Source organism: Emydura macquarii, unplaced genomic scaffold (genome assembly GCF_026122565.2).
Source record: "Emydura macquarii macquarii isolate MOO-44397 ecotype Brisbane River unplaced genomic scaffold, CSIRO-AGI_Emac_v2 contig_2437, whole genome shotgun sequence".
In the NCBI taxonomy this organism is placed as follows: domain Eukaryota; kingdom Metazoa; phylum Chordata; order Testudines; family Chelidae; genus Emydura; species Emydura macquarii.
This window is the reverse complement of record NW_027132574.1, coordinates 811,875-835,705: the sequence shown is the minus strand read 5'-3', so window position 1 is coordinate 835,705 and position 23,831 is coordinate 811,875. Positions and strand designations below refer to the sequence as shown.

General features: G+C 37.6%; 1 protein-coding gene across 1 annotated transcript in view; it reads left to right on the top strand.

The window, feature by feature from the left end:
* LOC137162626 (protein eyes shut homolog) overlaps positions 1 to 23,831 on the top strand; it is a 340,220-nt gene that overhangs the window by 122,747 nt on the left and 193,642 nt on the right. Inside the window, exon 3 of the mRNA XM_067562533.1 lies at positions 42 to 146. Coding sequence (XP_067418634.1) covers positions 42 to 146 — 105 coding nt within the window. The remainder of the gene's footprint in view (positions 1 to 41; positions 147 to 23,831) is intronic.

The window sequence follows — 23,831 nt, the reverse complement described above, 5'->3', positions numbered from 1 at the left end:
ACGTGATTTATAGTTTTAATGTTTCATTTTCTTTCCGTCAGACAAAAACTGTTCAATGGACATTGATGAATGTGCCTTAAAGCCCTGCAAAAATGGAGCCCATTGCCATGATTTGATTGGTGAATTTTACTGTAGCTGCTTACCAGGTAAGTAGTCAGGTGGTATGTGGGTTTAAAATCTAGACTAATATTCAGCAGAGAAATATAACTCATTTTTATAGCTAGATTCATACACTGTTTAGGGTTCAGATTTGCTTTCTTTAAAAAGAGAAGAGAACTGTGCAAGTGCTCTTGCAATACAGTGAAGAATTATTATGTGGTCAGTGTTTTTTATTTTTTAAAATTTTCTTGCGGAACAGGTAGTTTGAATCCTAGAAGAGTTGAGTTGCATATCAGTGAAAGAAAGTGTTGTATAAACCTTCTGAAAATATCACTAGTATTCACACCAGAATCTTTAGCGAATTCTGTATTTTAAAATCTGTAACCATGGTAACCTCCTGGCTGTGTTTCATAAATGTGGAATGATTTTGTTTTCTTCTCATGTACTTACTGAAATTGTTTTTTTTCAAATTTCTTATGACAATCTAGGGGCAGAGAAAGCATGTAAGTAAGATATCATACTGGATTTCTGGGCTGTGAAGATCTTTAAAGAAACTATTGGTAACATTGAAAAGAGGCCATTCACAATATCAGATCAACTTATTTTCTGCAGTCTAATGATGCAAAGCTTTTTATACAATTTGTATTACACACACAAAAATTGACATGCTTGAGTGTAATTTTCCTTTATTATGTTTGATTTGCTGCTGTAGATCAGTTTTCAAAAGTCTGAATATAATGTACCTGAATACAATCTGCCAGTCTAAATATACTATACCTATACAGTATGACTAACTGGTGGAGCATCTTCCCCCCATAACCCCACTACATTTTTTGTGGATTGACTAGACCTCCTCTCATTGGAAGCAGTGGTTTAACATAAGGGGAGGTAGTGGTGCTTTTTACCTTCAGTCATTTCAGGTTGTTAGGTCACTAAATCTGCATTGTAGCATAGTTTCCAATTCACAGATTCCAAGGCCAGGAGGGACCATTTTGTGATCAACCAGTCTGACCTCCTGTTGTTTCATTATGTCAAATTAGCAATCTAATGCATTGAAACCTGAAGTTGCTACAGTGTAAAAGGGAGCAAGCTTATTTTTGGAATAAATATCTACTGTAAATGAAAATAGGAAGTGATTCTTATCAAAATAGGAGTAATTTGTCAACATGGGCAGCCCGTATTAAAGGCGGGGGAAGACTAAGCCTTCCCTATGAGCTGCTGCAGCCGAAAGATGCCCAAGCACATGGGGCTGTGGTGGCCCCACCTCTTTCCCTGCACTTCTCCCCCCAGTGGGAAGGCACACCAGGCACCCACGCACGCATCAGCATGGGACTGCCCACATCCAGCATTCTCCTGTTAGTTTCACTTCTCTTTGACTCCTCAGGCAATCATTGAGTGATCCAACCCCTGTTGTCCAATCCCAACTTCTGGCATTCAGAGCTAGGGACACCAAGAGCATGGGTTTGGATCCCTGACCATCTTGGCTAATAGCCATTGATGGAGCTATCCTCTATGAATGTATGTAATTCTTCTTTGAACCCAGTTATAGTTTCAGAAACTTCTGTCTCTTCTTTATTGTTATTAAAAATTTTACCATCTCCATCTATTAAGGGCTTATACCATTGCTAATATTTGTTTAGTTCCTAATACATTTATGAATTTTTTTTTATTGTCTTCAGTCCTGTCAGCCATGGTCTTTTCATTCATGTGCTCAGCTCCTCATCAGTTTAATACACTTAATAATTTTAATTTAATATTGATTAATATCTATTTCCCTCTTCCCCCATTTGTTATATATTTCATTTTTATTTTGAATTATTTCCTTCACTTTGCCACTGAACTAGGGTGGAATTCTGCCTTAAATTGTTTTTTCTTTATTGTGAAATCATGTATTTTTGGCCACTTAATAAATTCTAACTCCCAATTTTTATGTACATTTTTCTGCTTAAGCTTTTTCTCCCAATCAGCTTCACTGATAATTTTCTTTACTTTTGGAAAATTAGCCCCTTTGAAGCATCAAATAAATATATTAGTGGTTGCAACTGTCCTTTGTTTAATATATTTAATATTACCAGGTTATAATCACTGACCCTTAAGTAATTACTAATATCCAATACAATGATTGATTCATTTTCATCGTTATGGGGTCCAAAATACAGTTACCTCATGCAGGGTGCAGGAAATTATGTATAATTTTTAGAAAGTTCAGTGAAATTTTCCTATGGCTGCATGAAGCCTCCAGAACGCATCTCCAAAAGTGATGTCCCCATAACAAAACAGTTTTGTCTTTCCACAATTACAAACGGTGCTCACAGAGTAGCTCATCCTGCTTGTTGTCAGTTGACGACTATGTGTGTGTGCTCCCCGTGTGTAAGCTGTCCCATCTCTGTGCAGGTAACCAAGACATCACTCCATGATTGGATTATTCAATAAGACCAGAGATCCTTTCAGTAACGTAGGCACCTGGCCAAGTTTATTGTCAAACGAGTACGGTTAAAAAGCGTCTTATATGTGCTACAAGTACTCTTCATACATGTATGTCCTTGACCATGGTACTAGCTCAGTAAGCGTCGGAACTCTCCGTTCCCCACTCGGCCCGACAAAGATGTTTCCTCTGAGACCTTCTTTTACAGACTGATACAAACAAATTGTGTATTGACCCTCTGACGAGTATAGTAGCCACTCCTGATGTGGCAAGGTACCACTTTTTGACGTGATGAGATACCACCCGTTACCTTTTACTGGATGGTTCAGTCAAAACGTCCCTATTCATCATATTAACAAGACATTTCTATCCATTTTAGTGTCATTTGGAGAGGTCAGTAAGCCCTCGTTATCTCCGAGGTATTAGGATGTGCTTGTGCCTAGTACTTCTTTGGAATGTGTTTGTTCTGTTCTTGCCAGTTACTATGAGCCTGCCAGCATTCACAGCATGACTTCTGCTAACTTTGCTTTATTATAGACTTGACCATTACTTTACCTCTGGCCTCTGACCTGCTATGCTAGGTCTCAGGCCTCATATCTGGCCTGTTATACTAGGCCTCATATCTCAGGCTCTTATTTTCTATTACACTGCTCTTTGGTTTAATTTGGTGGTCTGTTAATAGAGTCCCATTAGCACCCCCTACTGTTCTTTTTAATCAGCATGTTGATCCATATGCATTCAAGGTCCTGCACTTCTGAGTTATCAAACTATAAAACTCGACTTCATTGTCAATGCCACCTCCATCTTTTTTACTCACTCCAACCTTCCTACTCTGGTTTTAACCAGTGATTTTAACATTCCATTCGTGTGAATCATCCTACTTGGTTTCAGTAATTCCAATTATATTAAATTTTTCATCAGTCAGAATTTCCAATTCCTCTTGGTTGTTGCCTGGGCTACTATCATTGGTATATTAGCAATAGAAAATATCTTCTGCATTTTCTAAGCTGAAATATCATGATTTGATACTTCTAACTGTGTGCAGTACCTTCTGGTCCTCTTCTTTCAGGTAGAGTCCAAAGCTGGTCAATAATTGAAATTTCTATTTCAAAGGAATTTCCAAAATTCTGAGAGAAAAAAATTCATTTAGAAAGGGAAAAGTAGACTTTTTTTTCTTTTGAAATTTCCAGAGGAAGGAGGGAAGAATCAAAATAATCTGAATGTTTCACTTCAAACTTATCTCCACAGCATGGAATCTAGAATCCTTGGGGTCCCCCTACATGGAACAGTTCATATGGTGGAAATACCCCAAAGCTGCAAACCTTGAAAGCCCAGGCTCCCCAGTTTTCTCAGAAGGTCGTCAAAACTGATGTTTCCATGACACTTCTTGGTTTCAACAAATTGGTATTTTTAGACAACTCCCTCCCCCCCATGTTTCATTGGAAAGTTCCTGACCAATTCTAATAGTCATAGCCTGTCCAGCTTCATCTGCCTGTAGCTGTATAGAACACTACTTAATCCTTGGCTTCTGGTCATTGCAAATTACCTAGCTTCCTCTGTGATTTTCACTATCTCTGGTTCCTTGGTGGCCAATACCTTACTTCCTTGAATCTGGGATGATAGTACTTGCTGAAACTGGTCATCCATGAATAGTAATGTATATTCTTTATGCTTTAAAAGGGCCAATTTCACAGACTTTAAAACAATTCTGAGCTAAATCAGCTGAGAGGAATAACTTAGTCAGAAAAATGTGAATGATAATTGTGAATTGTTTAAAAACACTTTACTAGATGCCCCAAAAGGCCACAATCCTACAGTCAAGGAAAAAGTCCATATATATATATATATATATATATATATATATATATATATATATATATTTAAAGACCTAGTTTAGAGAGGAAGTGAATTCACCAAATATTACATATATAAAATAAGAAATAAAAGAAAGAGAAAGTTGATAGTAATGAATATAAATCAGAAACTAGGAATTGTAGAGAACTGAAAGGGGAACCATGGTGTACAAGGAAAAATCTATGGCCAGTGGAGTTAAGGACAGCAAGAAAGAGGTTTTTAAATATATTAGGAACACAAAGAATCCCAAGAATATTATTGATCCATTACTAGATGGAACTAGTGGATTTATGAAAAATAATGCAGAAAAGGTGGAAATCTTCAATAAATATTTGTGTTCTGAATTTGGAGGGAAAAACAGATGATATAGTCATATCATAGGATCACAGTTTCCATTCCATTATTACTTCAGGAGCATGCTAAACAGCAGCTACTAACGTTCACCATTTTAAAATCAATTGGTCCAAATAACTTGCATCAAAGAGTTTTAAAAGAGCTATCTGAAAACTCACTGGACTGTAAATGCTGATTTGGAACACTAGGGAAGTTCCAGAAGACTGAATAAAAGCTAATATGCCGCTTTGATTTTGATTTATAACAGTAATGGTGTTCATGTAATATGCTTAAATGTCTGTAAGACATATGATTTCCAACATATGACACACAGGAATAAAGAAGAGTGGGTCTAAGTTATTAAAGTTTAGTTTTGAAAATAGATCTAAATCCAAATTTCTGTAAAGTTCATGGAAGCTCAGATTTGATGTTTCAGTTCAGCACATTTTAATAATAGTCTTGAGCCACGAAAATGTCCCCAAGTTGGAGTGACTGTGTTGGGTGTGTTGGGGGGGGAGAGGGGGGGAGGGAGGAGTGGAGAATTGGCAGTAGTACTGATGATAGGATGCAGTGTTTTTGTTCAAATTCACCTTTAATATGAGGATAAGGAAAGACCATACACACATTAGATACTGAAGTTCAAATTTAGTTGGCTTTTTTATTGATATTCACATTGATCAATCTGTTTTTAAAAGAATTTAAAAAAATAGATCTGGACAAAATTTTTTGCATGTAAAATTTTTGTTTTCTAAATAATTTTTTTAAAAACAAACTTACTGAGAAAAATTGTCATTTAAATTTTCCATTTTTGTGTAAAATTCCCACATTAATCAAAATATTGAATAAAATTGTGTTTGCAACCATTGACATTTTTATTTACATAAGCCCCAATTTTCAATAAGAAAACAAGTTTTTGATAAATCTTTTATGATAATTTACAAGAAATGTTGTTAAAAAGTACCATGACTAATGTTGCAAAAATAGAAAATGGGTCCATTTTGAGCCCTGCCAAATGAAAACTTCAGATATTGGGTTTTTTTCACATAATCATTCACATGTTTCTGTTAACTCTAATAAAGTGTAATGGCAGCATATGGGCTGCTGTGTTTTGTAACCATTGGAGTTTATCATGAAATATGACTTCTTTCCAAATATGGATTGCCTCTGCAGTTCAAAAGTGGCCCACCCTCCTTTTCCATTACTTTTGAGTATTAAAATGCTACTTTAATTTATTTAAATGCCAACAATATGCTTAAGCAGGTTCTAGAATTAGATTACAAATTCACAAAAAGTAACTGATTGTGATTGGAGGTGTAGATCTCATATAACTGGAAGCAGAAGTCCTATCCATGGTTCAGAGCACATGATCTCTACTGGATAACTGCTTGAATGTTTCTACAACTCATAAAGTATTTACTGAGGCATTTTAATTTTAGGAATTGGTAAGTAACTTTAGTTTTTAAAAAAGTTGCATTTGTGTCTGATTCTTACATGGATAAATGGTGGGCATGGGATTATCGTCCTAATCCAAATACCATTGAAGTCTCATTGAGTGCACAGCCTTGTGTGTCTAACCATCTCCATAGGGAGCTAAAGGAGAAAGTGTGTCTCCTATGGTCCAGTGCTTTTATGACTGTAGTTTTTAACCTGTGATCCAAGAACCATGGGGGTCTATAGTCTACGTCTAAGATTTCCAATGTGGTCTGCACATCCATTTGAATATTTTGTAGGTATCTGAAAATGAAAAAAGGTTGAAACCCAATGTTTTCTAACATATTCTAGCTGTGTTGATGTTGCAATATCACTGGTAGTGCGTTTTTTTTTCCAAGATAGGTATTTTTTACCCAATACTAGTGCCCTTTCAGCTTTTCAGGATTTAGAATGTCACAATTTTGTCAGCAGTTTTTGTATCACTGTGGACATTCCATTAAGATTGAATTCTTATTTTGACATTTCATGTTGATTTTACCTTATAAATTGCAAAGCTTATGGCTATATTTTATTACTTTTTTCATGGTTGATAAACAAAAATGTCATTCCTTGTTTTGCTATGCCATATTTTTATTGTGTGCACTCACAAAATACAACTATGAGTATAAAAAAATCTGCCTGATTTAACAGTCTGAAACATGAAAGTCATGTGCATGAAAGGATAATAATTTAAAGTAGCAGTTTTGGGAAACAAACATACACACATTTTATTAATTTAACACAAATATGTTTTAATGGTATCTTAGGTGAGGTCCCTGTAAAGAAGTAGTGTATGCTCAAAATAAAGGGAAAAAATAAGTTACATACACAGGATGTGATCTCACAAGTTAGACAGTAATGCATTCCTGGTTTTGAAAGAACAAAGCAACAGCATTCTTAAATAAAGGGACTGTAGGTGCTACTATAAAACAAATAATGAACAATAATAGGGATTGAACAATGGAGCCCTGGCCTCATTTTTTCCCTACCTTTAGAACACTTTATACTTTGAAGTTAAATTAGACACATATCCATACACAGCACAGCTTTGCTCACTTTGCTCACAATGCATAGCCCATTGATGTCAACAGGAGTCTTTCCACTAATTTCAAAGGGTTTTACTGCAGGCAGTTTGTTAGTTTAGAAGCTTAGTGTAAAATCCCTGTGAAAAATGGACTGTTCAGATAGTACATTTTGCAAAAGTCCGTTCTCAATCAAAACCAAAATTCTCCTGAACATTCAAAGGCACATCTCCTCAGTGAGGACTATTTCAAATATCAGCTTTCTCCCATCAGCTCTTTTGACCATGAAGCTATTAAAACAAAAACAAAAAGCTTGCAAAAGCCTTTTTCAATAGGAGAAAAGTTAATTGATCCTTCTGTTTTAAAATGGCTGCATATTTTTTATTGAAATTAAAAAGGAAAAAAAAACTTACTTTTTTACTGAAAAACCTCATGGAAAATTTCATTCTGAAAGTTTCAAAAAGAGGAAACAAATCGCCACAGGGGCTATAATGGAAGGAATAGAAGAACTACAGTGATTTGTAGTCCAGAAAACATGTTTTGCAGTGAGAGACTTAAGGAGCTCAATCTATTTATTTATTAAAGAAAATACTAAGAGATGACTTGATCACTATCTATAAGTATCTACTAGAGAACTCTTTAATCTAGCAGACAAAGCCATACTCTAATCTAGTGGATGAAAATTGAAGTCAGAATAATTTAAAATAAGACACAATTTTAACAGAGAGGGTAATTAACACTAAAGCGAATTATTACATAATGTGGTAAATTATCCATTGTTTCAAGTCTTTAAGAAAATGTGGATGGCCTTCTGAAAGTTATAATATAGTGAAAATAGTACTTATTGGACTTGATGCAATAACCCTTGTGTGAAATCTTAGGGCCAGTGTTATGCAGGAGGTCATACTAGAAACTCGTAACAGTTCTTTCTGACCTTAAAATCTATGAACCGTAATTGTATCATAGATGCCATCTGAGGTGTGTGTGTGTGTGTGTGTGTGTGTGTGTGTAATTGTTAAATTCAGGTAAAAAATCAGATGAAATAATGCAGTAGCCATTTCTGGGTTTTGAGGAGTGTTTGTCTTTTGAGATTTTACATAAAACTGATATATTAATAATATCTAATCCTTATATAGCACTTTTCATCAGTAGATCTCAAAGGGCTTTACAAAGGAAATCAGTATCATTATTACCATTTTACATATGGGGAAAGTGAGGGACTTAGCAGTAAACTGCTTGCCCAAGGTCACCCAGTGGGCCAGTGGTAGAAGCAGGAACTGAATCCAGTTCTCCTGAGTGCTGATTTAGTGTTCTATCTAGGTCATGCTGCCTTATATAGAAGCTGATGCAAAGTAATGCACATTGGAAAATATAATCTCAACTATACTTATAAAATGATGGGCTATAAATTAGCTGTTACTACTCAAGAAAGAGGTCTTAGTCGTGGATAGTTTCCTGTAAACATCTGCTCAATGTGCAGCAGAATCAAAAAAGATAGCAATGTTAGGAAACCATTAGGAAAGGGATAGATAATAAGACAGAAAATATCATAATGCCCCTATATAAATGCATGGTATGCCCACACCTTGAATACTGCAGACAGTTCAGGTCACCAAATCTCCTAAAAGATGTATTAAAATTGGGAAAGTACAGAGAAGAGTAACAAAAATGATTAAGGGTATGGAGCAGCTTCCATATGAGGAGATATTAAAAAGATTGGGACTTTTCATTTTGCCAAAGAGACAACTAAGAGGGGATATGTTAGAGGTTTATACAATCAAAAATGGTGTGGAGAAAGTGAATAAAAAAGTGTTATTTACCCCTTTACATAACACGAACCAGAGGTCACCCAATGAAATTAATCGGTAGCAGGTTAAAAACCAACAAAAGGAAGTACTTCTTCACACAATATACAGTTAACCCGTGAAACTTGTTAACGGGATGTTGTAAATGCCAAAACTATAAAATGGTTAAAAAAAAGAATTAGATAAGTTCATGGAGGATAGCTCCATCAATGGTTATTAACCAAGATGGTCAGGAATGCAACCTCATGCTTTGGGTGTCCCAAGCCTCTGATTACCAGAAGCTGGGAGTGGCAACAGGATGGATCATTCGATGATTGCCTGTTCTTTTCATTCCCTCTGAACCATCTGGCATTGGCCACTGTGCTGAGTTCTGTGGGTGCCAGGGTGCCTAAGCACACACCAGAAAAAAATCGGATTTGCTCAGCAGCCACTGATCAGGGCCAGCGATCAGGCGCCTTTCAGGGATGGTGCTTCAATTGATGGGCTGTGAAGTGGCACCCCCCACCCATCAGAAAAAATCAGTGGGTCCTTAGCACCCACCAGGCTGTGCCAGGAGCAGAGGTGGGCGTGGGACTGACCACTTCCAGCTGGGAGGGGATGCTGCTTCCCGCTGTTAGCCCCCCCTTCCACCCAAGGCCCTCCCCTGCTCATGCAGGCCAGCCCAGCATCCCCAGAGACTGCAACCCCACAGCAGCCCTACCTGGACTGTCTGCAACGCTGTTGTGTGCAGCACTGAAGCTACCTGCAAGAGTCTGGCCGAGGGAAGTAGCCTCCCCCACTTCCTGTCCAGGCTGGCTGCCGGAGGCAGGGACCAAGTGAACCGGAGTTTCTCCCCCCTCGGCAAGTTTCAGTTCACTAGGACCACTATCCTGGCAGCCAGCCCAGGGCAAAGAGAGAAAGCCACGTCTGCCAGGCAAGCCCCTGCAGAGAAGTGGCCGGGAAGGTCCAGGTTTGGAAGTGGTTCCCCACCCAGCTGCCAGGGAGATTGGTCAAGCATGCAGGGGGGAGAAACAGGAAAAGGACAGAGCTATCCCCCCCCCCTTAAGTGGGGGAGAGCACAGCCGCCACTGCGAGACACATGACAAGTCACGTGAACGGTCACGTGTCCTCCTCATCCCTCCCCCAAAACTCATTCCCCCACTGGCATCCACTGGCAAAAATAAAAGATGGCACCTGTACAGGATACTGGGCTAGATGAACCACTGGTCTGACTCAGTATAGCCTTTCTTATGTTTTGACAGCAGTCAATAATAATATAGATTTCTAACTCAAATTGATATGAACCTTCTGTTGCATCTTCAACACATGGTCCACCACGTTATTTCTTTTGGGATCTACATTAATTTTCAAACAAAAGTTACTAGACATAGTGGCTCAATCTCAAGTGGCTCCTTTGTTTTACCTTTTTAAGACCTGATCTCTGTAGGACACCAATAGAAATGCGCCGTTATGTTGATGATTCTGCATTTGCAATTACATTTTCACACCTATAAACTAGCCATTTTTTAATCGACTAAATATATGTCATGTTGATTTTTTTATTGTTCTAGTTCCTTCATCAAAATATTGTACAGTATCAAGTCAAATGCCTTTTCAAGGTCTAAGTATATTACATCAATGCTATTATCTTTACCTACCAAACTTATGATCTTGTAAAAAAAAAAAAAAAAAAAAAAAATCGTGTTAGCTTTACAAAATCTATCTTCCATAAAACCATGTTAATTGGTATTAATTATATTGCCTCATATCAGCTCATATTGCCAGAGATCAATGTCAAGATAGCAGGCCTATATAATTACCCAAGTCATCCTGTTAACCTTTTACAAATACTGGAAGAACATTAGCATTCTTCTAATCCCCTGGGGCTTCCCCATTGTTCCAAGAGTTATTGAAAATCAACATTAACAGTCTAGAAAGCTCCAAGGCCAGCTTTTTTAAAACTCTTGAGTGCTAGTTATCATGACCTGCTGATTTAAAAATATCTAACTTTATTAGCTGCTGTTTAATATCCTCATAAGTTATGGATGGAATGGAAAGGATTTCATCATAATTATTTGATAGGACTATCATCTGCTTTTTTCCCCATGTACAGTACTGAGATATTTATTCAACATTTCTGACTGCTCCACATTATTGACAATTCTATCATTTCCATCTAGTAATGAACCAGTAACATAATATGGATTTCTTTTGCGCCTAATATACTTTAAAATCTACTTTTATTGTCCTTAACTCTACTGGCCATATATTTCTCCTTGCATTAATTTGCTTCCTGTAGAGGGGTGCTGGTCACTGCTCCCCCTATGGGTCGGAGGGAGGCCACACCACCTCACTTCGTCACCATCTATTGGCAGTGGGAATTAGCCAATAAACTGTTAATTGCTCTTGGCCTTCCAATGGGGCAGGATAAGGACACTGCTCATAGCTACCCTGACCTTCAGGCAGTGTGGGATAGGTAAGAAGAGTATAGCCCTGGTCCTCAGGCAGGGTAGGGCAAAAGAAGCAGTCTATAGCCCTGGCCCTCAGGTCAAGCAGCCAAGCAAACAGTCTATAGCACAGGCCCCCAGGTAGGGCGGGGCCAGCAAGCAGTCTGTAGCCAGGCTGTCAGGCATAGCAGGGAAAGGCAGGCAAGCAGTCTATGGCTCCAGACCCCCAGGTAGGGCGGAGCAGGCAAGCAGTCTGTAGCCCAGGCCCCCTGGGTAAGGTGAGGCAGGCAAACAGTCTGTAGCCCCAGGCCCACATGTAAGGCAGGGCAAGGAACTGTCTATAGCTACGGCAGGGGTTTGCTCACCTCCATAGTTAGAGGCTCAGGTAAGGGTTGGCTGCCACCCCAATGGGTGGCAGGCAGGATAAGGGAATGCAGACTTACCCAACTTCACCTCATCCCATCCCGGGGCCCTAATAGTGGGGGAGTGGTCCACTACTGGGTCAGCAGGGAGTCCCATTTTAACATGCTGACTGGGCCGCAGGCCCCAACACAACCAAATGGTGGTCAGCTGCCCCTGGGCTATTTCCTATCCCCTCTCTAATGTGTATCTGGGTCCATGGGGTGTTTTCAGTGTCCCTGGGGTATGTGGCCAGTGGCAGCCCTGGAAATTCCTTGGCAGGTGGGGACTCCTTGACAGGCAGGGCACCTATGGGCCTATCAGCAATGGCAGCAGTTGGGGTCCACGGAGTGTCCTCGGTGACCCCAGGGTAGGTGCCCAGCGGCAGTCCTGGTCCTTCCCCTGTATGTACAGCCTCCTCAGTGTGCAGGGCGCCTGTGGGAGCATTAATAAAGGCAGCCGCCTGGAGTGAGCCAGATGCGTGAGCCTCCCTTGCTGGCTTCATCCCTATGGAGCTGGAGGCCCTGAATTTATACTTCCTGTCCCATCCACCCATTTCCAGTGAGACGGGTGAGGTTGGTTTATCTCCGCCCACTTAGACAGGGTGGTGGCTCCTCCCCCCATGGGTCAGAAGGAGGCCACACCACCTCATTACACTTCCCTTACTAATTTTCTTCAATTCCCAACTTCTAATTTATATTCATTTCAATCTACTTCACATTTTTTCATTTGTTTTATATATTTATCTATCCATCAATCCCTCCTCCAAACCAGGTTGGGTTTTTTAAACAGTGTAGCCTTCTTACTCAAATGTGGGATTATTGCTTTTTGGGCAGCTAGTAAATTGTTCTTAAACAGTCCCCAATTTTCATTCATATTGTTCTGTTTAAATTCTTTCTCCCAGGTGATTTGGCTCATAATTGTTTTCAGCTTTGTGAAATTGTCCCTTTTAAAGTACCCAATTTTACTATACTAATTTACAAAGCAACAGATAATCTTGACAAACATGTTCATTACAGCTGTGTCAGGGAAAAGAAAAATAACAAACCCTGTAATAAATTAATAGCATTCATTCTGTTTCTCCAGTTTGCTTTTGTTCTTTTATGTGTGCAGTACATTTTATATACTCTATGTTCCAAGTAAAGTAAATATATTGAAAGGTGTTAGTTCTACACAGAGGCATTAGTAACTTTGCATTAGTTTTGAAAACTAGTTGATGATATTTCAACTCGTTTATTCCTGATAACAGAATCTCATAATGTTTATTTTCAGGAATGTTCATCTGTTAAAGCAGGATTGCCCAACATTTATTATAGCTACATAGTACTGTATGGTTCATAAATCTAATTCATGGCAAACTTCGAAATTCATACAGCTGTATGAAGGCAGTTAAAATAGTAATAGTCTGGGATCAGGGGAATGAGGGTAAGTTTGATAATAGAGAGATGGATGGTCTGAATAACCTCTTTTTGTGTTTTTCTGTAGTCTATATTTGTCTTTTGAACAGATCTTTCTCATTCTTATTAAGATAATTCTCCCCATGAGTATGAGGGTCTTTTACTCACATACCTATTTCAATCATCCAGGCAATATGGAATTACACTGAATTCCCTCCTTACAAAAACAAAAGCTAGAAATGTTAAAGCAACAAATAAAAAAAACAACCCATAATTCAGTGGTTGTGATTTCTTTTTAATTTAAGCAATATATTTTGAGGGGATTATATTGTTACAATCCTCTACTTCAGTCTTTAAATATATATAAAAAGGGAAGTTGGATATTAAACCAATCAGTCTGATCACAGACTGAGTTTCAGAGAATCTAGGCCATTACCTCTGGTATCTCTTGAGAGTTATTTTTAAACTACAGCAATAAGACAATAATACCATTAAAAGGTTTTGTGTTATTTAATCCATAAAGCGTAACTTGTATCTATTCATGTATAAACTGATTTATGCCTATACCTTCACATGTAAACACACCCAATATTGTTTAACATATAAAATAAACAGATTAGTTCTCTAGTGGGCAGATATCACCCTTTAGACGTAATTAGGATACATTGGAAATAAATTAGATATAACATTTCCCTAATCATACCTTTTGCTTGAATAGGCTCTTCCTATACTTAAAGTGAGATGTAATTGTAAAATTGTAATCTATCCTATTAAAAACTGGAGCTAATGATCTGGTGCTAACAAAATAGTATTAATGCTACATCACACTGATATGCCATTGTATGAAGGTTTTTATTCTTCCATGAATAGGGGTATACACAGTGAATCCTGACTCCAACACAGAAACAGGTTTTCCTTGATTTGATTGAAACCAGGAATTTATACTAAGACTAATTTAAACAACAAAAAAAGAGATATAGCTAGTCAAGTTTTCCACATAATTTTTTCCATGCAAATGCCTTTTAAACCAAAAAGAAAATTTTCACATAATGTATTCACTGAAGTCAGAATTCTTAGTGTTTGGTTAAAGAAAATGAAATTGAACATTTTCCTTTTTTTTTTTTAAGAAATAATTATTCTGGGAAACAAATCACTTCCCCCTCCCCTGGAGAAAGGTGTGTTTGGGGAGGAGAGTAAGTGTTTTTTCCTCCTACGCAAACAAAAAAAAACATACATGGAAAATTGAAAAAAAACAAACCAAAAAAAATTGTTTTTAAATGTTCCAAATCATGGAATATTTTAAACAAAACAAAACATTTTTTCCTTGTGAGATATACTTACCTTTTTATCATTTGCAGACATATTATTGAAAATATTATTACTAATATATTATATTTATGTACTTTATATACTGCTATTAATTTACGTGACATTTCACATACTTTGGTAAGACATGATTCCTGCCCCAGATTGCTTACAATCTAAGAACATTTCATGGATGAAAAGGCGCCGAGATTGATTGTGAGAAGAGGGAAAGGAAGGAAGACTTCCTGGAAGGAGTGATTTCAAAGGAAGCGAAAGAGGGCAAATGGAGGTTGAGGACTGTGATAATATTCAAAACATAGTAAGCAGCATAAAAGAAGGAACAAGGGAGAGGAAGGGAAACCTATGGAATAATAAGTAGAAAAGATTGTGATGAAAAAGGGATCAAGAGGGAAAGTAAGGGGAAATGTGAGCCAGGATGGAAGGTGCATGAAGAACATGAAGGGAGCTGTACAGGATGATGATGAGGTTGCAGATTATCTACATAATGAGATTCCAGGACCAACACTCTGTGTGTCACTCTGAAGCTTAAAATGTCTGAGTGAAAGTGAAGTGCTGGAAACAGCTACGATCATGGCTGAGAACTCCTTTTGTTCAGAATATCACCAGGTTCAATCACCACTAAATTTCATAATCTGTTATAATCCAGTTTAAATTCTCAGCAATTTTGACTTCATGAATCACACCCATGTGACTGCAAGGAATGTATTCAGAGATTTTCAAAAGGAGGCTGGATAAACATCTGTCTTGGATGGTTTAGACACAACAAAATCTGCATTTTAGCAGGGAGTTAGACTAGATGACTCTTGCAGTCCCTTCTAACCATATGGATCTATGATTCTATGCCATGCCAAGAATCGTAGACCATTGTGATATCAGAAGTAACTCAACCAATCACCACCCTTACTCTACAGATAATTTGCATACAACAATTTAATTGGTTTTATAAAGGAGGTTTGCACAGATGGTGGATTACTTGGCCAAGCTGCCACAGGTCTTTAAAACCACCCACCCAACAACACAACCAGCACGCACAACCCCAAACAATGTACATGACTCCTAACTGCAGCACACACCTCTCATCTCACACCTGCACAAATCAACACACATCTTCCAGAATTATTATTCTGTGTGTCAGTCTGAAATTTAGAATGTCCGAAGCAATGGAAGCAAGTATGAGCATGGTTGAGAGCTCTTTGTGTTTAGAATACAACCAGTTTCAATCATCACTGGGGTCTGTGGGAGCCAGATAAAATGTTGGAGTCCAAAGGGTCTTTGGTGTTTGGAATGTGACATTTGATCAGAGAAGTTAAGCATAACTACTACGTAGGGTAATAAACAGCTGGTTGTGCTTCCAAACAGGAAGCAGCTCTGTGCACAAACTATATAGAACATGTACTTTCAGCAACATTGCTCACTAGAACGCAACACATGGAAACAAGAACCCCCATTTTTGGTTTTTGTGTTTTTACACACGACTTTACAACTTACACCCATGTAACAGCATGGGCTTTCAGATACTAGTGATGCCATGAGAGAAAGGAAGTCAATGGTTAAGGGAGTAGGTCCTAATGCTCTCCGTATAATCCAGCATGTCAAATTTATTAGGCTTGATATCTAAGCCTTAGTATGTTATTTTTTTATTTATTACTTGGACTAGCTATGTAGTGGTGTTAAAGATGAGTGATTCACAGCATTGGAAAATAAGTCTTCTAGTCACTGTGCATGAGACAAGTTCTAGTTTCCTAACTTTGTTCCAACAATGTGCTTTGCCATTTACTTGGAACATCACCTCCATGACAGTTTAGTCCTCCAACTTCCAGTGAGATTATTTTTGTTAAATTGATATTTTTCTACTAGAAACTACACCGAAAATACCATTTATTTCACAGTATAATCAGATAATTACAATCTTAGTTATTGTTAGGAGGGGCAGAATTCAAAACAGTGATTGGTTGTAAAACATTGTGATATCCCATAAAAAATTCCCAGGACCAGTAAGCATCTCTATCACATAACCTAATTTTTTGGATCCTCAAATTACATTTCTATTTTGAACTCACTTTTTCTTTGCAATAGATTTTGAAAACATTAATATTGGGTATTTCAAACTATTTTTTCTTTTTTTCTTTTAAAATAGTAAACAGGTGTTCTTCATTCTGTATTCTAAAGCCAGCAATCTTGAACTGATTTGTCTCTCAGCATATGAAGTACTGTAGGGGCAGTAAGTGAATCCAGTGGAAATGGCTCCTAAGCCTGTTAAATATTAGCCTATTATTATAAAGGCCTGTTAAAAGCTTTATAGATATATTTTGAAATTCAGCAGATTTATACTTTCCCCTAGAGGAGTTCATTTCCCCAAATGCTCACAAATCTCTCATTGGCTCATTCTTATATTTGGCAGCTCTGTATTTTTCCAGTTGCATGATCCATTAATTCTACAGTATGCTGCCATATTTAAATATCTAGGATTCATCCCATGTTACCACTTCCTCAAGAGAAAAGATATGATGGAATTAGTATGTTAGATAAGCAATTGATAATATTTGACTGCATCTAATACAAAATAAAGGACTCTTTATCCAAATGGACAACAGTATACAAAGGTTAGATAGGGTACATTTTATGTGTGAAAATAAATGGTAAAATGATAGAATTTTGAAACTATTTAAGTTATTTGATTTCTGTTATGTACCCATCTGGCATTCTGTATGATTGAACCATAATAATTTTTGGAGACTTCAAAGTGACAGTAAATCTAACACAAAACAATATTAATTTCTTGCTAGTAAAGTGGTCTCTGCTTGTTTGTCTAACAGATTATTTTGAGTGGGTTGCTACACAGATGACTTTTTAGTAAATGTCAAGAATAAAAGTGAACATCTTAAGACTCTAAATGTGATTTTATAGAGATCTGAGAACTATAATCTGGAGTTTTCCAGATTCAGTCCTTTGTAGAGTATATGGTAGAAGTGAGAGACTTATTCTTTCTGATGTGGACAAAAAAACCTTACCTTGCCTGCATCACCAAATCCCTGCTTTAATGCCATCACCAGCCCTATTTTAGTTAAACCAGTTAGTATGGACTAATCAATAAAAGAATAAAAAGAATCTCAGAAAAAGACAAACAATGAAGAAAAGAGGAGAAAGTGTAGTAGTCTCAGTCCCTTCCACTCCAAAACCTTTGAATTTATTCATATGGTCTCTGAGACTAAGGATGAAAGAAAGCTAGGATTCTTAGTAGTCTAAAGACCTTGACATCCTTCATACGTGCTAAAGGAAGAAAGATCTTCTGATCTGCTTACATGACATAGTTGTGCTCTCTACTCCAGTACCACTTTAGCTCTACTCATTCCTCTATAGCAGGATGCAAAAAATGGTAAAGGGCAACTGGTGTTTTTACGCCAAAATCCTCACTGATGGAGTCTTCCCTCCTCTTAAGTATCTGATTGAGGTCTCTTGGAAGGGTGGTAAGGTGCCACAGACACAGCTGTATATGTTCTTTCCTACTGATATTAACACAACACATTGTATTCTGTGTGCCTAAATGAGATCAGTATCTGGATAAAGAATAATTAACTCAAACTCAGCCTGGGCAAGACATAAGTGATGATGGTGAGAAATGAGAAACACTGAAGAACTAGTTCCAGAGGGGTAGCCGTATTAGTCTGTATACAGCAAAAACAACAGGAGATCTGCGGCACTTTAAAGACTAACAAATTTAATATTTGCAGACATAAGCTTTCGAGAGACTTCAGCTCTCTTCTTCAGATGCAGTAATACAGAAAATAGGTAACACAGAGGCATCTTATAGATATAGAGATCTCTTGTTGTTTTTACTGAAGAGCTAGTTGGGGGACTGACCTTTATTTCCATCAGAGTGTCTGCCCTCATTCACAAAAATGATGTGAAGCTTCAGGGTCCTTTTTGACTTGGCATTAGTCCAGAAGACTTGTCTTCTAAGACTAGTTCTTCTTGCACATCCGGCTTGCTTGGAAATTTTACCCCTTCATCGCAAATGAGGATTTGGTCACAGTGGTCTATGCATTCATCACCACCAAACTGAACTACTGTAATTCCTATATTCATACCTGAAGATGAAATCAAGGTAGATGTCTAACTCCTGCAAAATGTGTCAATAGGATGACTACAATGAACACCTCACCCCTGAGGTTCAGTCCCACTTTGCTTCCATTGCAATTTCCAGGCTTTCGTCCTGATCTTCAAGACCAGCATCGGGTCAGGACTCAGATACTATTACTACTAACTACTACAACTAGTCACCCCAATATTGAGGATGATATCAACAATCACAGTTTCACAGTTTGTGCTGATGGGTGTTCGCATGGCTCCATAGAGCAATTAGAAAAGAATAACATTTACCTCACTGACCACACAGCCATTTGCCTGGTTGTGTCAGTTGAGTTGCATGTTGTTTCCGTACCTTGTGCTGTGTCACCAGCTCTGCAATGCAGTTCTTCTCCAAGTCATGGACACTCACCCTTATGGCATGGAGCTATACAATGTGGTAAATTGCCAGTTGACGCAATCTTCCAGCAGAAATATTCATCTTATGCAGATTTAGTTTGGGTATCTTTGAAGCATTTCATCTGCCTTCAATGTTTATGTCTGCCAGAGCTTAATTGGGAATATCAAATTTGTTCTGATAGACAGGTCTCAGGCATACAAATGACATAACTGGTTCATCTCAGCTGTGCACAAAAGAAGTGAGCCTTGATACCTCGAACCACCTTTATCCAGGACTACTGTGTTGGACACCTGATCTTGGCATTTGATGCTGAGCAGTTGTTATAGGTGTCACAAACAGAAACTGTCAAGGTTTTTAATGTGCCATTGATGATTTGCCCATGTTGCACAGACAGTAGAGCAATGCTGAGAGGACAACAGCATTATAAACTTTGATTTTTGTCTGTACACAGATTCTATGTTGCTTCCAGATTTGGTGGTAAAGGCGACCATATGACCACCAAGATAGCTTCACTACATCTGGAACTGGCACATCACAAATTCCAGGATGAAGCACCATGTCCAGGATAGAGCCAGAGAAAATTGTTCTCAGTTGAAAAGATTTGTCTTTGGAACAAACTAACTGGAAGAGGCCAGCCTAGCCTGGGGTCTGACCATTTTCAGAGGACAGTGCAAAACTGTCCTCTTATAAAATTTACCTTCCATAACCAAATTAATGGAGTAAGTGGAAAAGGAAGTAACGGGGTGGGGGATAAATACATGTAAAGCTTCCATACCAGGTAAGGAACAAGAACACTCATTTTATTTACTATGGACTTCACCATGCAGTGCTCATTTACTTTGGAAGTGCTTAGATAGTGTTGGGTGCTACAGAAGATCTATAGGATAGCCTACGTACCAATAATAAGCATAGGAATAAGGCAGGAAAGCAAAAAAATATAGGCCCAGGCCTATAAGGGATTGGCTTAAGTGCTTGGCTTAGGAGCAAGATCTGACAGCCTTAGTATAAATTGCTTACTAGAGTTGGCATAATTAAGTAATCCAGGAGTGATCTTAAGTCACAAGACAGCATAACACTTTGTTTTCTAGTATTTAAAAGTGTGGAAACGAAGCAGAAAATTGCTAACAGTTAACCGCAAGAAGTCAGATGGTATTAGTTTAGGGTATTTTCAGAGAAAAATATCAGCAGATGTCCACTTGATGTACATGCTAATAAGTTGAAACAAATTAACTGACCTATCTCAAAAGGACACCCAAACATTATGAAGGTGAGGGGGTGTAGATATGATGCAGGAAGGAGGAACTTCTAATGCATATGCTTCAAGACCTATAAAAGATCTGGTTATGGGTTAAGCTACTGGAGTTCTCCATCAACATGCCGGGGTCAGATCAGAATCTGTCTCACCTTTTGAATCTTCACCAAGATAAAATGAGTATAACTATGTGATGGTGCTGGAGATTACTTCATCTTACTTGTTTGCATTGTTTTACTTTACTTTCCCCTCATAATGCAGGCTGTTACACGCTAGCTAGTCTCTCACCCTCCTGGAGCATCTTATCCAGTTTCCGTGACCATGCTCTCTCCTGCATCTTACTTCCTTTTCCTGCCTGCCCAATGTTCTTTTGTGTTCCTTTATTTAATACCCTTCTGGACACTATGCCTCTTTTGTTTTACTCTTGGTAAATTTCAGCTGCTGCTACCTTCCCCCATTACTTCAGAAAGATCCAAGGATCTACACTGGTTTCCAAGGATGCAGGGAGCTCACCCATTGTCCCAGGTATTTGCAACTGAATAGGGTTGTTGAGTCTTAAGCACCTTCTGTTACATCTGCCTGGTGAATAACCGCTACAGGGCCAGTCAGCAATGGTGGATTCACATATTGATAGGCATTCACGATAAAGCTATTTTTCATAATATAACATGAATCGGAATTCTTAAATTGTACAGACATAGCCCCAATTCATCACAGATGGAATTTTGTGAACTGATGTTGTCACAGTCATTCTAACATATGTCCCTGAAACAGGGAATCACACAGTAGGAGTCTTTATATAACTGGATGTCAGGCTGTAAGATCCTGTTCTGCTCTCTCACCCTGGTAACTGGAATATTAAAAGGCTGAGAGCATTTTTGAGACATGAAAGGACTAGAAGGAATGTCTTTCATTGAAAAATCCTCATTGGCCTATGCAGAAGTAAGAATGTTGCATTAAAGTAGGGCAAGGTGCATCTATTTAGGCTCCTTCTCAGAAAAAAAAAAAAAAAAAGCCTGATTTTTCTCTCGTCCAAAGTTCCCAATCTGTGCTACATTAAAAAAACAGCTAAATGAAATATGATCTACCTTGCCCTCCCGCAAAGAAATGTTGTATTTAATTATTAAAACATTTTGTAATGTATTTGTAAATGTAGTGTAGCATACTGTCACATACTTTGTAAAAGATAATGAAGTTTTGATATGAAACCTAACTGCAGCATTGTCTTTTTGTTACTAAATCTTCTCTGTGAAATGGGGAAAGACTGACAACTGTTTGTGTAATTTTTACGGTGGTCAGATCAGTGAGGCTCCTACTGTGCTCAAGTTCTTCAGAGATTCTACAATTAATCAATATTTGTATAATACTTAGATGCTGTAAAGCAATATCTATAGTAAGTATTAAGTAATATTATTATTATTGCTGATTTTGAGTAACAATACCCAATAAATAATCAATGTTAATTTGAAACCCAAGTGCTTTTAATTCTAAAGAATATATTACGTACTGGGAAATTAATGTATAGGAAATCAAATACATGTAAGCTTGTGTAACACAAAAAAGTATATATTGTATCCATTATTCTCAATTAATGTTCTTTAGGAGTGACTGCCAGTTGAAAAGAGAATGAGTTTTTTTCAGTGAAATGAAGTAAGAGCTAGTTTCCTTTATTAGATTCTCTGTTTTCTCTGGGCAAGATCACTATTCTTTCAATAGACACAATAGAAAGAGTTTGTGAAAGTGTTTTATCTTCAGATAAAAGTCTCCATACAGTGAATGCAATACTATGTATAGAACACATCTCTGTAATCATGTGATTTCAGCAGGCAGAGACAAAGCAATTCAGATACCTGTAGAAACAAAGAAAATTATGAAAGGTAGGCAAGCTCATAAATGTAACTAATTCCATGTATCCATTAAAAATACTAAAATAGCTGGCATCAGCATTGCAAAGAAGAAAAAGAGAAATGGACAGGTTATTTACTTTCCATATGCAGCTATATTTATTGAACTATGTAAGTCAAAACATAAACTGGCCTCCTATGTTAATGTAAACATGCTTTTAGCAACTGAACCATTTAATGAAAGCTTTCCGTGGGGTGGAGGGGGGAATGATTTACTGATTTATTTCTCTTTTAGAAGAAATGTGGGCTGGATTCTGATCTCCCTCAGTCTTTATATGGATATAACTCCATTGTTTTAAATTGTCATTCCTGACTTACATAGGTGTGAGTTAGAAGAGAATCAGGCCCATGTGATGTTCAAATGAGAATTGTTTTGTTTTCTAAGTAAAGCAGGAGCATTTGAGGTGGAAAGTATCTTTTTTCCTTCCAGGTGACTAATATATTCCTATGATTTCTCCTCCTTGCCCCCACCACTTATTTGGGAGTTACCACTGGCCTAACAGCTAAAGCCAGCTATTTAATTCACACCTACTAGCAATACTATTTTTCTCTGATTCTATCTGATTTCCAATCTTCAGGCAAAGATGTAGAAATACTGTATTTTTCCATAAAACTCATTATATAAACCAACAATCATTATAAATCAGACATCACCCTTAGTCTTTAAAGCCTTTTCTGGAAAGGCCTATTTATATGTAAGGTTTTCAGTATGTTTTTTTGTCCACATTGGACAAGAACATCTCAAATATTTATTGCTTTTGTTGCACAGAATTTATCTTATAAAGTATCAAAGTAGCATGGTCAGACTGCTCGTATATGGGGAAAAACTGTCTTTTACAATGAAGCTTTCTCATCAGTTGAATTTTTTTTGCCGGTTTTCAGATCCTTGAGACATGTTTCATTGTCACGTTATATTGCGCTGATCTCTGATATGATGCAACATAAAAGGTTATGATGAAACAACCAAAAACAGTTTATAATATCTGCTGTTAATTTATATATTCTGTATATAAGTATTTAATTTTTTTTTTTTTAATTACTGTGTATGAGTTAGTGAAGGAGCAATCAACTAGAAGGAGGAGAAAAATTACCTGATTGACTGTATAATATTGGAGGTTTAACAGAGTGGTAAACCTTGTTCTCCTGCATCACATAATAAACTGATGAGATATGCCTTAACACACTGCAAGGCTGCATACACACCCAGAATAAAAACTTATTTTGATGGTTCCTTAGAGTTACCTATTAGAGTCTGCATTTCCTTGCTCCTTTTTCTTTCTTGGCCTGATCCATCTCTCACTGAAATTGATTAAAAGACTCCCACTTTCTTCCATCAGTATTGGATCAGACTCTGTGTCCCTTCAAAGAAAAACCTTATTAGAATGATGGCTGCATTAAGTCTGCTGATTGAATAGTGCTGCTTGAGTTCCAAAAGATTCCAAGGCAGTTGAAACAGTCATTCATGTCAGGTTGTTAGGAAACAGCAGAGAAAAGAGCAGTATGGATCCTTAGATCCCAGTGGGTAGAAGAGAAGCATCACTGCAGGGAGGTAGGAAAAAAGAAGAGATAAAGTGACATCCGGGCACAGTTACAAAGATAAGCTCTGGAGAAAAAGAGAAGTAGAATTTATACA